This window comes from Cydia amplana, chromosome 5 (assembly GCF_948474715.1).
Source record: "Cydia amplana chromosome 5, ilCydAmpl1.1, whole genome shotgun sequence".
NCBI lineage: Eukaryota > Metazoa > Arthropoda > Insecta > Lepidoptera > Tortricidae > Cydia > Cydia amplana.
Window position 1 is genome coordinate 16998145 of NC_086073.1, and position 15124 is coordinate 17013268.

Consider the following 15124-nt stretch of genomic DNA (forward strand, 5'->3'; position numbering starts at 1 on the left):
CATAACCCGCCCCCATATTGTCTGGTCTCATTCACGTCGCGGTACTAATAAATTGCCTCGGCTATAGGGTAGCTAAGTTAGAAAGGGTTAGGTGTTATAAACTATGTTTTATACGGTACTATACGATTTTTGTCGGTAATTTTAATTGTGATTTTAAGGTAATTTTGATTTTTAGCATTAGCAAAAGACTACGCGACCTTAACGTGATTCTTTATTGAAAAATACCTTTGAAAAATAAATCACAACAAATATTTAACAATTATAAAGCTTGTACATGTGTTCATTTACATTTTTTGGTTTCAACGCAATAGTTAATTTTTTTTAAACCGTGTTTCATTAAAAAGACAGTAAGATCGTGTAGTCTTTAGATTCTAATTAAACAATTTGTTATGATTTTGAACTGGTTTAGATACGACCTTGACATCGTCTTGGTGATTGACGCGCATCCCACGCTCTTTAACTTAATTTCGTCACAGGGCGGACACATCAAAAATCATTTGCGTTTATATGTGTGCACGGCACGTTTGCACGCGCGTCATTGTGTATGTGTGGGTAAGTCGCTAACTGAGAGCATGCCAGAAGTTCGCCAGATTCATGTCGCGGGGCGAGGTAATGCGAGTCGGGGCGGGGCGGTGCGTGGCCGTTCTGTATGATATCGTATGCGTTCATTCTGTGATTTCGTATGCAGCATAAGCGACCTTCAAAGTCGAATCAAAATAAGATCTAAACCGTTACAAATTGTTGAATCTTAATCTGGCTTTGAGATGATAAATGGTTGTTTTTGGTTTATAATAGTTTAATATCATATTTTGATCCTAGATTAGTTTCGAAATTGTCTTTTTGTTGTTTTAGTTCGAATATTTTAGACACTGACACAGCAATACTTGGTTACAAAGTGTAGATATTACAATACCTATTTATGTCTCTTGTTCATGATTTTAATTTGCTGTAGGTATTGATCTTTAAATGAAGTAGTATATTATCTCTTTGCCTGAGATACAGGATTATATTCCTAGTTCAGGCGCACGTAACAATGTACGTAATACTCGTAATATGTAAAAGTTCACGCATAATGTAACATTAGAAATGGTCAAGCGCTGGTGGCCTAGCGGTAAGAGCGTGCGACTTGCAATCCGGAGGTCGCGGGTTCGAACCCCGGCTCGTACCAATGAGTTTTTCGGAACTTATGTACGAAATATCATTTGATATTTACCAGTCGCTTTTCGGTGAAGGAAAACATCGTGAGGAAACCGGACTAATCCCAATACGGGCCTAGTTTACCCTCTGGGTTGGAAGGTCAGATGGCAGTCGCTTTCGTAAAAACTAGTGCCCACGCCAATTACTGGGATTAGTTGCCAAGCGGACCCCAGGCTCCTATGAGCCGTGGCAAAATGCCGGGACAACGCGAGGAAGATGATGAATGTAACATTAGAAATAAGGTTTTCTCAATAAATTATTCTTATTCTTATTTTGGAACTAACTAGAGTACCAACTATATACTAAACAATAAAATTAGCACCCCGCAAAACGTAGAGAAAGGCTGTGATGATAATATTATCAAACTAATTTATTGTGTGCTTTTGAAAAGATAAGATCACGCCACCTCGTCTCGTAGTCGTGTCGTATGGTTTAAGGAAAATATTGGTATTATTTCACACATATCAATTTTATTGTAATACAATAGGTGTAAGTGTAAGTACGTGGCAGAAAGGGCGGGATGGAGCTTTACATATTTAAAATGTGCTTAACTCATATTACATCGTATTATTCGACCATTACCACTGGCACTGTCATTACAAAATGAACGGCACATCTGTCTATAAGAAATAGGTAATATCATTGATATCGACATAAGTACAGTCGAATTCACAAACGTCTGTAAAAGCCAACGTTTCAAAAATATATATACATGCCTCTTATACACTGACAATAAAGTCGTGTATATTTTTGGAACGTTGGCTTGTAAAGATGTTTTTGAACTCGACCGTACCTACTAGCATTTCTTAAGATATTTCTCATACTTATTACATCCCTTCAAGACATGATCCAATGGAAAGGGCAGATTAATATGTTATCTTCCTACGCTAACGCGTAGGAGTAAGAACGACTTACCGGTCAACAAATAAATTATAAAAAAACAGATATCACATATATTTAGTACCTAACACCATTTTAATGCAGTCTGTAAAAAAATCTATAATTTCCACCACAGAAATCCACCACGATTTAGTGTGATTCTAACAAATGCACTTACATTTGCCGCTGTTATCCTAGCACTCGAATGCACCGGTTCACGTCTGAATCACTCCCTATACAAAATTTCACCTTATCCATTATAAAATAAAGTCGGTTTTCCTTTGCCTTTGATGTGCAAAACACTTAGCCAACTGGTATTGTGACTGACAAATCAAAACACTTGACGATCTGTCGGCGGCCAATCAAAATAACTGAATAATTTGATTATGGAACAGTCCGAATTAAGTTCAGATGTGTGTTTTGGTTTTTTGAAAACATTCGTGTTTGTGTTGGCCAAAAGGTTACATTTGAAGCGGTGAGGTTACATTGTTTTCTTTTTTATTTCTAGCTATCAAGTGTAAAAATATTTTAAAATATGGATGCACACACCACACTTTAAAATACGTCTCCTAGCTCTTAAGTCAACGAATTAAGAACCATGGGACATATATTTTATTAAGTTATATATGCACCATTTATAGTGTGGCGTACGATGTTCAAATATTGTGATATTTAAAATAATTATGTTTTTGTACAAAACCTGTATTAAAAAAAAACTACGGCGAAAGTACCTAGGTACCTAACTTTTTATAGTATTTTTACAAAGTTAAATAAAACAAAATGAGGAGGCCAATAACAATTACTATTAGGCAATTGTATTAGGTCCATAATCCCATAATAACCTCGGGCCCAAAGAGGTTTGATTGTAAATTCCATAATGACAGTTGCATTACGCGACTTACGCGTCGCGTCGCGTGCCGTGGCGCGTCTATTGCGATGACAATAATGGAAGTTCGACAAATAATGGTGCGACTGATAAACGGCCCGATTCGATATGTCAGTGCCAAAAGGAACGTTTCTTCAGACAAAAACGTCACCTTTGACACTGACATATCCGATCCATATCTTACCTAGACCTAATATTGACATATCTTAAAGTGCTGTAGAGTCCGTGGACTTAAATAGTACAAAGTGAGGAATATCATAATAAATGTCATATTTACACAGAAATTTGGCATAATTGATGACATTGCCACACTTTGTCAAAATGGCAAATAAAAGAATGGTCCTTATAGTAGCTTGCTATAAGTAGCTACCTACTATGAGCAAACATTGTATTTAAGAAAACCTATTTGTATAATCTACAATATCTACGATTCACGATCTAATATCAAATGTTAAAAAAGTTAAAATTTGCACCATATTTAGTCGCATGAATGAACCGATTTACAATTAAATTTATTGTTTAAATAATCACATCCTGGAGCCGGTCGCACGCGCCGCCACGTGCTCGCCACCAGCCCCGTAAGACCCCCAATTTAGTTCCTACTACAAAAATCGGGAGGTCAATATTTACCAGCCAACCCTGATCCGAGTAAACTTCAACTTCATTGGAATCTGAACCTTAACACGTCCGTATAAAGTCTCTCTAACCTTACCGCGGAGGTAACACTAAACTGGTAGAATTAGACTCAGGGCTGTACCAAATTTAATAAATGAGTTTTTTATATAGTAACAGTTGGTAGACGCGTGCCTTTAAAAGGGAAATGAGTATTGTGGTGATACATTTCTGTATTAGTCAAAGAGCTACAATGTTTTAATCGATTTACTGAGAAAAGATTGCAACTTTGTTTTATGAATGATGCTTTTTAATAGTACCTAAGTGCTCTCTTATTTTTTATAGTTATTCTTAATGTACAAAGACTGATATTGTTATGTACATCCTGCTAGCATAATTAAAAACAAGACACTCGTAAATCTCTGAGAAATGATTAAGTACCTTCGGTTACTTAAAACTATGGTTTTTCTTACTTTTAACGGACAGTTATTAGTAAAAACACTGGCCATTGTTCAAGTATGAGCTACGATGTGCCGTCAGAAAGTTACCAAAATTGCGGAATTTCCACTTGAATAAATTTGGAAACTTCTCATATTTTTGCATTTCCATGTGAAAGTTTGCTATATTTCCTTTGAAATTTTCCTGAAATTTCCATGCATTACTTCAGTTTCGATTAGCGTTTACTATCAACAATTGTCATCTTGACGTGGGGCCCGTTTCTCAAAAGCTTGTAACTTGTAATACAAGTGGAAGTCCCTTTCTAACAAATGCTGTCAAAAAGTGACATCCACATGTATTACAAGTTACAAGCTTTTGAGAAACGGGCCCCTGACCTCTTCGTACATCGACTCGTATTCGGTCGTTTTCGGCCCCGCTCGGGAAACTTCGGCTTGCAGGGGTGCCACTGCAGCTAATCGTGATAATGTGCTTATTAAATTAGAGGCGCGTGCGATGCGCGAGGATCTGGTTACCGCCGGTTAAGTGGTATCACTTGTTAGGGAAGATCGATGGGGAGTGATTTTTGACGGCCTTGAAAAAAGTTCTCAGGGCTCTTGATGTATTTTTTTAATTACAGTGTAAACTCCATATAAGGTAAACGTACTAGTGCTCGTATCGGTCCCAGTACAGTCAGCAGCAATAGTTGCCAAGCGGGCGAGGTGTTCAAAATGACCTTCACGCGACTTTATTATTAAGAGAATAAAAGCGCGTCAAGGTAATTTTGAACACCTCGCCCGCTTAGCTACTTCTGCTGCTGACTGCACATGTCATCTTGAAACCTTATAGAGGTGACAGCAGGGTGTCATCTATTAGGAATTAGCATGTCGAGTACTAGTACGTTTACCTTACCATCACTAGATATAACGTTGCGGTCCCTATAACGTCGGCTTTTTTACCTCTAGTTGGTTTACTTTAATATTAAATTCTCTCTATTTAACGAAAACTCTCTATAACGTCAAAAAGCGTCCTTGAGTGTCGCTATATACCTTCACGAAGGTAGAAAGCGGAAGAAAATAATAAGAAGTTAGAATAATTTAGAAGAAATAAAAAGAATGAGTTAGAAGTAAACGCTTGGTGCGCAATCATTGAAATTCGGATAGTACTTAAGTATAATGACTTGTAAAGAAAAATGAAAAACTTCTACAAAATCACAATCAGAACATACACTGAAAAGGTCTTTGGGTGTTCTGAATATGAACAAAATTGAAATTCTAAAAGGAAAATGTTTTTGACGTATTGTTGAGCCAAGCCATTCGTGGGTCATTGAGGTCGCGAGATTTTCTCTACAGAGGAAAATTTCTTAAGGTACTAACAACTAGAAAATTGATATCGCACACATAAATAGACATAAAATTTCATCTCTAGACATATAAAAAAGTCTAGCAGTAAAAATGTTCAAAAACTCGCAACAGAAAACACAAAAACTAAAGCAGAAAAGAAACGCCAACTGATTCCAGCGAAAACACAGCAGGTGTCGGGTTACTGGCGAAACGTGGGGCCAGAGAGGGCGAGGACATTAATTTAATTACCTATCTCTCTCGGGACACTCTAATATTATACGGGAGTGAGGCAGAGCCAGCATACAAATTCGGGTGTCATTTTTTCGCGTGAGAAAAAAAATCTCAAAACTGATTTTCCGCGATCCCTAGTGAGATCGTGTTACGTGTATCGCGGCAAATCTGGAGATATTCGGTGGAGGCGACATTGAAATGTGGTATTGTTTCCAACCTTGACAATGTCGTATTGATTTTTTGCTGTGTCAGATTTAGAGATACTTGCCAGGTTAGCGCGAAAAAATTGATAAAATCACATTACAATTACACCTACCCAATGGTATCGTATCGTATGTAACCTAATTTACCACCCTATTACAATTTTATAAATGTAGTCATAACATCTTAAGCGTATCTGTTTTAATTTAACAGCAAGTAACTCGCTTATCTACAACAAAAATTCTTTAAACCTTTTCCAATTCATGTGTAAGTTTCATCTTCTAATAATCAGGTACCATTGTAGGTAATCTTATATTATATATTAGATTAAAATCAACTTTAGCGTCAACATCTTCCACTGAAAATATTTCCACCATCACGTTCCTTAAACTACGTCCAGTATTTCATATCAGTGTGTTTCAGAATGTTCCAGACGTATACGTATAACCGCTGACGGCATTGTCAGAGGCACGTCTACAGGGCTCCGGGAGGAGGGATGACAGAGCGAAGAAATCTGGATGTACCGTGTATTCCACTCGGGGATTTCAACAAAATATATTTCCTTGGATATCGGGTGTAAATCTTTGAAAGGTAGGTGAGATTAAATGTTTTGTTTTTTTAAGAATTCTGATTCTGAACTTGTATAAGTTGTGTAGGATTCAAACAAACGTGTATCGGCAATATACAGGGACATAACTATGAAATACGATATAACTATTAACAACAATAACCTTCTCGTAATAAATTTGTTCGTAAACAAGTTAAGTAATGTTTCTTACATTACAACTTTTTATATCTGAACTATGCCGAAGTTTAACGATGATTTTCGCCCCTTAATCGTTTATTCAACCCAGGAGTTTTTGAGTTATCAGTGGTCTTATACTAATCAGTCAAATGGAATCATTAAAATAAAAAACACTTTTAAGATTAAGTAGGAAGCACTCAAGTACTTTTTGGATATTTTACCATAATTTTAAATTCGAATAAGAACATCTACGAACTTTCAAGTATAGTTTCATATAATTCCACTTTTAATATAACGCTAATATCAACTTACGTAGGACCTAAACGAAATCAAAAAACGACTTTAATGAATTAAAAGAAAACGCCACTAAAATCGAAGTATCCGTCGACTGGGTGCTTAATTAAACGCCGGGCACGTACCGCTCCTTGATTCAGCCCCCAGCGGGAGGGGGGGGGGGACACTTCTTGTGGACTTCCCCCTTCCTTATGGACCGCTTAGATTTCCCCCCTTAGGTTGTGTGGACGGAATACTTGAAGTCTGGAATCTTGTTCTAAGAATTGGTGAAGAGATTGGACAGTCTGTGGTTTGGTTTTAAAAATGGATTTTTAGTTTAGTGGATGATTTGAAATAACACTTTCGAAAAAAATCTGTGTTATTATTAATAACAGGGAAGGAAATACAAATAATTATTAATGAGGACCCATCAACGTTTATAATATATGTAATCAAACAGAAAAATATTAAATAATCTACCCGACAAGTCGAAATAAGTACTTATCTACCTAAGTATACTTATCAGAGATGGTATCTTCAGAATTTAAATTTCAATATTGCTTCCCTCCAAAAGGAAATTGAGCATTTGTTTCCAATTACACAATTGCAATTCTTTTTTAACAACCTTCGAGGTGCTTTCTGCAATTTTTAAGCAGAAGAAGGCTTTAAAAGTAATCAAAGGGGCTGAGAACAAAAAGTTAAGAACATTTGGCCCAAGAACGGCAATTATGAAGTGTTTTATATTTTTAATTTTGTTCTTGGCAATCTTTAACCGGGAAAATCGTTTCAGGGGCGTTTTTGCTTTAATTATCTTAGGCTTTTAGAGATTTGGAAATATGATGAAGAAAATAGCGAAAATATTTACAGAAAAAGGAAAAATAACTTTGATGATTGTAACTTTATGAATATAGTAATGTAATAGTAAATGTTTACTTTGTTTTTTAACTAATCTTCATCAAAAGAAAATAAATATCAGCTTGAATTGTCAGAAACAATACAAATGTTTGTGTAACTAGATACAAAACAACGCTATCAAATTACAGCAATCTTACTTTGATACTAATTAACATGATTGCATTTTTTACCACAGTGCAAACCAATTTGGCAAATGCTTTTTAAATTCTTCATTGCAGGCCCCGGGGAAGTAATGCAAGGAAAAAAGAAAATAGCGCCGCGTAATTATTCCGAGAGGCTAATGTGCCACTTGTTTATTCCACGCCTAATTAAGAGGAAGAGTTTTTTAAAATGCCTCTTAAATGGGAGCGTTTTAAAATCAAACATTCATGAGATGGAGGCGGTGCGATCGCTCAACTTTTACAGTTAATTCCTTCAGGAATGTTTAAAGCTACGATACGAGTTTAAAAATTCACTTTAACTTCACTTGTTTTGTCAATTAACCTTAGGTGTGCCGCAAGGGTCTAACTTCGGACCATATTGTTAATTAATTACTGTCATATCCGTATTCGACAAATGTAAATGTCGGTTGAAAAGCTAATGCAAATCTAATTTAACCCATTCGATAATTATAGAACCAAAGAGCAGCGGCAAGCGAATTAATATTAATTACTCCAACTGTTCACAACTACTGCTAACTACCTACTAACTTGTAAATTGCCGTTCTAACAGGTACAAGTTCAGGGGTTACAAACTTCCGCGCTCAATTAGCGTTGAATTAAACCTTCGGGCGAGGTGACAAATCGCAGGTCGTGGTCGTACGTCTTGACGTTGAGTAATCACCCACCATTTAATTTCGCAGGCGTAATTATAAATAAAATTTCGACGATAAATTGTGTAGAGTACATTAATCAACAACTTGGGACACTGATTAAAATGCCGTTGAGGAACTATTCGCTGAGTTGATGTTAATAATTTACAAGGGGGATCAGGTGTGGTGAGACGAGGCATCTGCGATAAGTGGTGAGCGCGCCTGACGTTATTCGTGCGGTGAAGTCGGTCACACATAAAATCAAAGGTAAAGTGCAATTTGTCGTGAATTATAAATAACTGGGTACTAGAAATTAAATATTCCATCTTTTACAATAGCATAATAGTTGTCGGTCTTTAAATGTACATGCAAATACAGGTGAAATAAATGCTCTTTTTAAATCTACGACTAAAATAAAAAATCCGTCTTATTTTAAATATATTCCGTATCCAAGTTTGCGATTAATGGCAGTATTTACGGCGTTGATAGAACAATTTGTCGGACAAATTGTCGGGGGCTTCCTTATTAATTATTCAGGATTATACCCTTGTCCTTTTAATCGTGACAATGGCTGATAAGGGAAACTTATTATTGCATATTATGCTTTATTGCATAACTTAACTATTAGTCATTTGTCGTTTCCTGATAAAGTGACCTATTTATTTTATCGTAGTTTCTATATTTTAAAATTTTCTTTGTTATTTTTTACATTTCGAGACTTAATAGATTGAAATAGCTTTTTTCTTTGAAGGAAAATATTTATTTATATATAAATGTTAAATATCTGCATTATAGTTCGTTTTTTTTAGCATTAGAAATAAGGTAAACAATCTTGATGTGTCTTTTAATTGAAAAACACATTTTAAAAATAAGTTACGGTAAATATGTAACAATTATGAATCTAATACGATCTTTTATAGTCTTCTGCTATCATAAGTAATAGTTATTGATTTTTAAAAAGTGTTTTTCATTTAAAAGACATGTCAAAATCGCTTACCTTCTTTCAAGTTCTTTCTAATGCTAAAAAAAACGAACTATAGTGTCAATCTGCAATGAAAACAAAACAAATCCAGACTACTCCCTAGAAAGTCTTTCAATAATAAAACTCGCAATAAAACATTCAGCAATTACTCGAAACATTTCGCCGCCATATAATTTTCATTACAAGGCAAAGATTTTCGAAAAGCATCGAAGCAACTACTAAGGACCAAATACCTACCCTTGAGGAACCCCAGTTCATTTAAGAAGGGTGGGACTTCCTCCATCTTCCGTGATTCAGTTTTCATTGCTTCGACACTGGGAGTGAGGGAGAGGGCTACACAAATCTCCCATTTCCCAATTAGTGTGAGCGAGACAGTGACAGAAGGGTTGGAATCACTAGCTGTAGGTAGACGTGATGAATACAATTTACATGTTTTATCAATATGGAGGTGCGAATTTGGAGTTTTGGATGCTGTATAAGTTGTTAATATTTTAAATTAAAGTTATTATTTACAGGAAAAGGGTATTGACCTCTGTATCATTATGATTGAATCGTTAAGAAAATCATGTTATAAACTTACCTATTACCACCTTTAAGGCGACATAACAAATAACTTTTTATGCAATAATGTATTTTGGTAATTTTACGTTGACATTTAAAATATAATATTATATTTATTCTTTCCTATATATTTTCTCCTATAAATGTAGTGTTAGTGAAGCGATTACCTATGTTGTATTTAGGTATTATCATCTTAACTGAAATGACTCCTATAAATCCTGTTTTGCTGTGCTTTAGAGTATTTTATTTAAAAAGTTTAGATATTAGAATTACTCATACATAGGATTTGCAATCCGGATCCGGAATGTATGAAATTATCCGGATCAGGATCCGGATCCGCGGATCTTCCCATACATTTCAGATTCGTCGTGAAAACCCAACTCATACAAAAATAAAACACTGTAAGGAGTATTGTCCTAGGAACAATACAGCTCCATGACTAAATCCTGACTTTAGAAAATCATGTCGCCACAACAAGTTTACCAAAACACGGACGTAAAATCATGATAGCACTTTAGGGTTAAGATACGGAATCTTACCCGGCGGCTTAAGTGTTACCGAGACAACTCCGCCGACCGCAGCATCTTATATTCATGAAGGGCCTAAGGATTTAGATACTGTTGGGAGGTTTGGTGAACAGAATATTGTAACCTTCTTAATGATCCTTTTAAAAATGTAGAAATGTAACAGAAATGTTGTGTGTTTTGTCTGGGAAATAAGTTATGGGGTATTGTGAAGAAGATCAGAGAAAACTGAGTAGTGACTAGTGTATGAACATGGAGAAAAGAGATAAAGATAACATTCTTTATTTACATCATTGAAACTACACATTTAGGTTGGTAGTTGGTTACTTTGTATAATAACATCCCTCTTCCTTGTACTCAATTTAATTCGTGAAACGAGTTAAGAAATGTAGAATGTTAGTTTTTCTACTAATGCAAGCCTTCGAAGAGCAGAGGCGAGTGGAACTCGACGCAAAGCGTGACGAGTTAAAGGCCCGACCACCTGCGGTCATCAACTACAATTATGTCGGAGGGGTGCTGACCTGCGGTGAGTGCGGTCGTGCATTCACTGCAAAGATAGGCTACGTCAGCCACCTAAGAGCCCACGATCGTCGCTCTCAATAACCAGTACAACCCCAGTCGCCGTGGCCGAAACCGACCAGGAAAGGATGATATCATAATGCTAACAAAGGGATTAAAATCACTCTAAGAAAAATAAATTTTGTGTAATTTATTAATACTTATGTAATTCTGTTCCCCGCATGTCCTTCTTGCATTGTCGAGGTCTATTTAGAAATGAACCATGTGTTCGCGTATCTTCCCCGACTGTATGTCCCCGTCCGCAACCCAATCCGCCCTTATAATGTACCCGCAAACGTCTCAAGCCCGCAATTATTATAAAATATCTAGCTCATCTTAGCGTTAATATACATTAATTATGGGGCGTTGCGACAGCCCTGAGTTATGATAAGTAAATGGAGTTTGCTTTCAATTGTTGATGATGAAGTGGGATTGGGCTAAGTTTTTGATGATGAATTTGTAGGTTTAGAATTTTAGATCAGATTAATAATGGCGGTAAGTTTGTTTAGTTTAAAGCATTTTAGTATTTAAATGCTTTAATTGGTAAATATGTCAAAATGATACGTAAGAATTTCGGAAAATGGTTACTAAGAGCTATTTTAGATACATTGCCACCTACCGAGTTGATGATTTATGAACGATAGCCTCTGTAAAATCTGATTATAATTATCTAATACTACATAGTATTATGTTATGTGTATAAGTGTGCAGAGTGTGCTATTTTATAATGTTGGATTTGTGGACAATGGTTTCCCAAAAAAGCGGCCAAGTGCGAGTCGGACTCGCCCATGAAGAGTTCCGTATTTAGGGGATTTATGACGTATAAAAAAACTACTTACCACTTTGGAAGTGTCTCTCGCGCAAACTATTCAGTTTAGAAAAGAATGATATTAGAAACCTCAATATCATTTTTGAAGACCTATCCATAGATACCCCACACGTATGGGTTTGATGAATTTTTTTTTTTGAGTGTCTGTTCTAAGTATGGGAAACCCCCAGAATTTATTGTTTTTTTTCTATTTTTGTGTGAAAATCTTAATGCGGTTCACCGAATACATCTACTTACTAAGTTTCAACAGTATAGTTCTTATGGTTTCGGAAAAAAGTGGCTGTGACATACGGACGGACAGACGGACAGACAGACAGACAGACATGACGAATCCATAAGGGTTCCGTTTTTTGCCATTTGGCTACGGAACCCTAAAAAGGGTAAGGCATGTTATCGGGCGTAATAGGGTTAACAACTGTCAAAGGTCTCTAGTTTTGTTCTATGAATGATTTGGCTTAAAGGGCCATAAAATTATAACGACGCAACAATAATTTGACGCTATTTGTAGAATCGACAGGTAAAACATGTTGGCATCATCTGTAAAATACCCCATTTAGAAGAAGATAAGCAGAGTCACCACTCTGCCTTATCTTCTTCTAATCTCTATCGGCCCAGCGCAGCGGTCGCTTGATGTTTTACAGACTATAAGACTCACCAGTATGTATGTAAGTGTGTTTCTTCATGTCTGACTTCTGGTGGAACCGCTTCCCGCAGTACTGGCAGGGATAGGGCCTGGTGTCGGAGTGGATGAGCAGGTGGGTGGACAGCGTGCTGGACCGCTTGAAGGTCTTGCCGCATTGCTTGCACTCAAACACCTTCTCCACACTGTGGACAGCCCTGGAAGGAGGGGGAGGGATGAACATTGACGCAAATAGGAGGAATTAAGAAAGCATGAATATGCTTTTGATAAAAAGAAAGGCTGACCAACAAACATGAGCAGGTAGATGATTTCTTAAATATTCATTGATGAAGACAACTGTAAATTTGATTGTTAATAGCATTGTTGACGGTGATTTCTTTTTATTCAGGAAGTCTACGAGAGCACTAAATATGTAAAATAAGCTTTTAGGGACAAATTTATGAATTCATTTTACTAAAATCAAAATATTAAAATATTATTTTTTGAAACTGATGCGACTAAGAGATTACGAAGGATTTACTAATAAAACTTCTAAATTTAGTAAAACAACATACATACAAAACAACAAACAATGTATATAATGAAATAACGGGTTTACTACGGGAGTGCGACACACGCTTGTGCGAAGTAATGTTAGTGCGACGTATGATTAGGCGATGTACGATTGTACGACATGTCGTTTGTGGGAACTATTGTTCGTGCGAAACATTATTAGGCGATGCACTACTATACGATGTGTCGTTTGAGCGAATCATCGTTTGTGCGAAAAATTCGCGTTTTAATCGTGGTCGCACTTTATTTTTATTATTTATTTTTACCATAGTTATTTTTACCATTTTTATAATAATCCCTGAACTCACCTGTGTTGACTAAGACTGATCTCGTGCCCGAACGTTTTACTGCACATTTCGCAAGCAAACGGCCTCTTGCCATTATGTGACCGTCTTGCATGCACTTCCAGCCCATGCGGGGTGCTGAACATCTTCTCACACTTCACACACGAGTACACGTCACCGATGGGCAGAGGTCTCGATAGAGGCCCGGGAGCCCCCAGCACAGCTGCTCGAAGCCGAAGGAACTCCGGACCAGCGGCCTGTACTGCGTGGAGGTACAGGTTACTGTAACCTCCCCAAGGGATACCGAGACTCCCAGCGTCTCGAAGGAATTCCGCGAAAGGCAGATGAGGGTATAAGAAAGGCCGCTGCGGCTGGACTCGAGGTGCATCTGGTCTTAAGAGAGCACTGACAGAAAACGACTCGGATCTTCTCGGGGGCGGCGAGGAATCTGGAGGTCTTCTTGGCGAAGAAGGAGGGGAATCCACTTCGAGTTCAGGAGAACTTGACCGGACTGATCTGGGGGATTGGGGAGATGGAGGCCAGCATGAGCTGCCGCAGCGTGAATTGGGGGAAATGCCCTCGGGTCGTGGGATTTCATTGTGTTGCTCATCTTCTTCCTCATCGGTTTTCTCGCTGACCAAACGGTTGACGCCGAATTTGATTTCCTCTGAAACAAAATACGCCTTATTAATAATAATATTCCTTACCTGCCTGCGGTTTAGGCGATTAAAATTGCAATGATTTTTGCTTTATGTGACATTTTAAATACCTACCTAGTTAAAAGATATAGTTAGCTTCAAAACAGGGACAAATATGATTTAAAATCACTTCAGGTTTCCCAAACGCGACGAGTAGGTAGTATGACACATCGTAGAAACCCAATGGATTTCCCAATCATACCTACTTAATTAATAATATAAAATCTCCATAATCTATTTGTCATTTCCTGTAACTACTTTAACAATAACACAGCAAATAACAGTAAAGCAACATCAAACAGTAATTTGCCAAACATGGGATCGTTTTCGCTTTCCAATCGGGGACAAAGGGTACAATCAACCTAGGGCCCGGGGGCTTGAAAAAGCGCAGGTGCCTCACTTGTCGTTGTCGCTCGACGAAATGGGCCATATCATGTCGTAGCACCAAATTGACTTTCATTGGACCCTCCGGCCCACCCCTGTAATTAACACATTGGGTCTGAGTGAGCCCCTTTTTTACAATTCGCTAATCCGTCGAGAACTATACGCTACGTTTAGTTTCTGTGATGCTTTGTGTTTAAGCTTTGGTGAGCATTGAATGAAATGGTTGAGTAGTTCTTTTGCATTTATTTAACCTTCTTATCTTTAAGGTTTAAAAAAAAATTATACTTGTGTTTTACCTACATACATTTTGTTTGGCATAAAAATGTTAAAATACAATACAAAGGCCATTTTTTTTTTTCATTTTCGACAACTTTCAATACAATTTGGGGGAACAATCTTCCTCCGAGTTACGAAAACGTATGGAATTTTTTTGTATGAACTTACGTACATATTGTGTCCCAAATTGGGATTTCATGTTTATTCCGCCCATAATGAGAAGCTCTTCAAGCTCAACAAATTTTATCAAAATCTGACCTGACGTTTAACATCTCGGAATCAGTATGTCATCATATTTAAAACAGACTGACACTTCGTCGCTGATGATT

The 15124-nt window shown here is 37.0% G+C and overlaps 1 protein-coding gene across 2 annotated transcripts in view; it reads right to left on the reverse strand.

The window, feature by feature from the left end:
- Positions 1 to 15124, reverse strand: part of LOC134648335 (zinc finger protein Gfi-1b) — a 96939-nt gene that overhangs the window by 16753 nt on the left and 65062 nt on the right. The window contains exons 3-4 of one of the 2 annotated variants that reach the window (XM_063502845.1): positions 13462 to 14104; positions 12617 to 12786 (exon numbers count right to left, since the gene is read on the reverse strand). In XM_063502845.1, coding sequence (XP_063358915.1) covers positions 12617 to 12786; positions 13462 to 14104 — 813 coding nt within the window. Of the gene's footprint in view, positions 1 to 12616; positions 12799 to 13461; positions 14105 to 15124 lie in introns of both variants that reach the window. The other variant, XM_063502844.1, reaches the window with a different exon arrangement.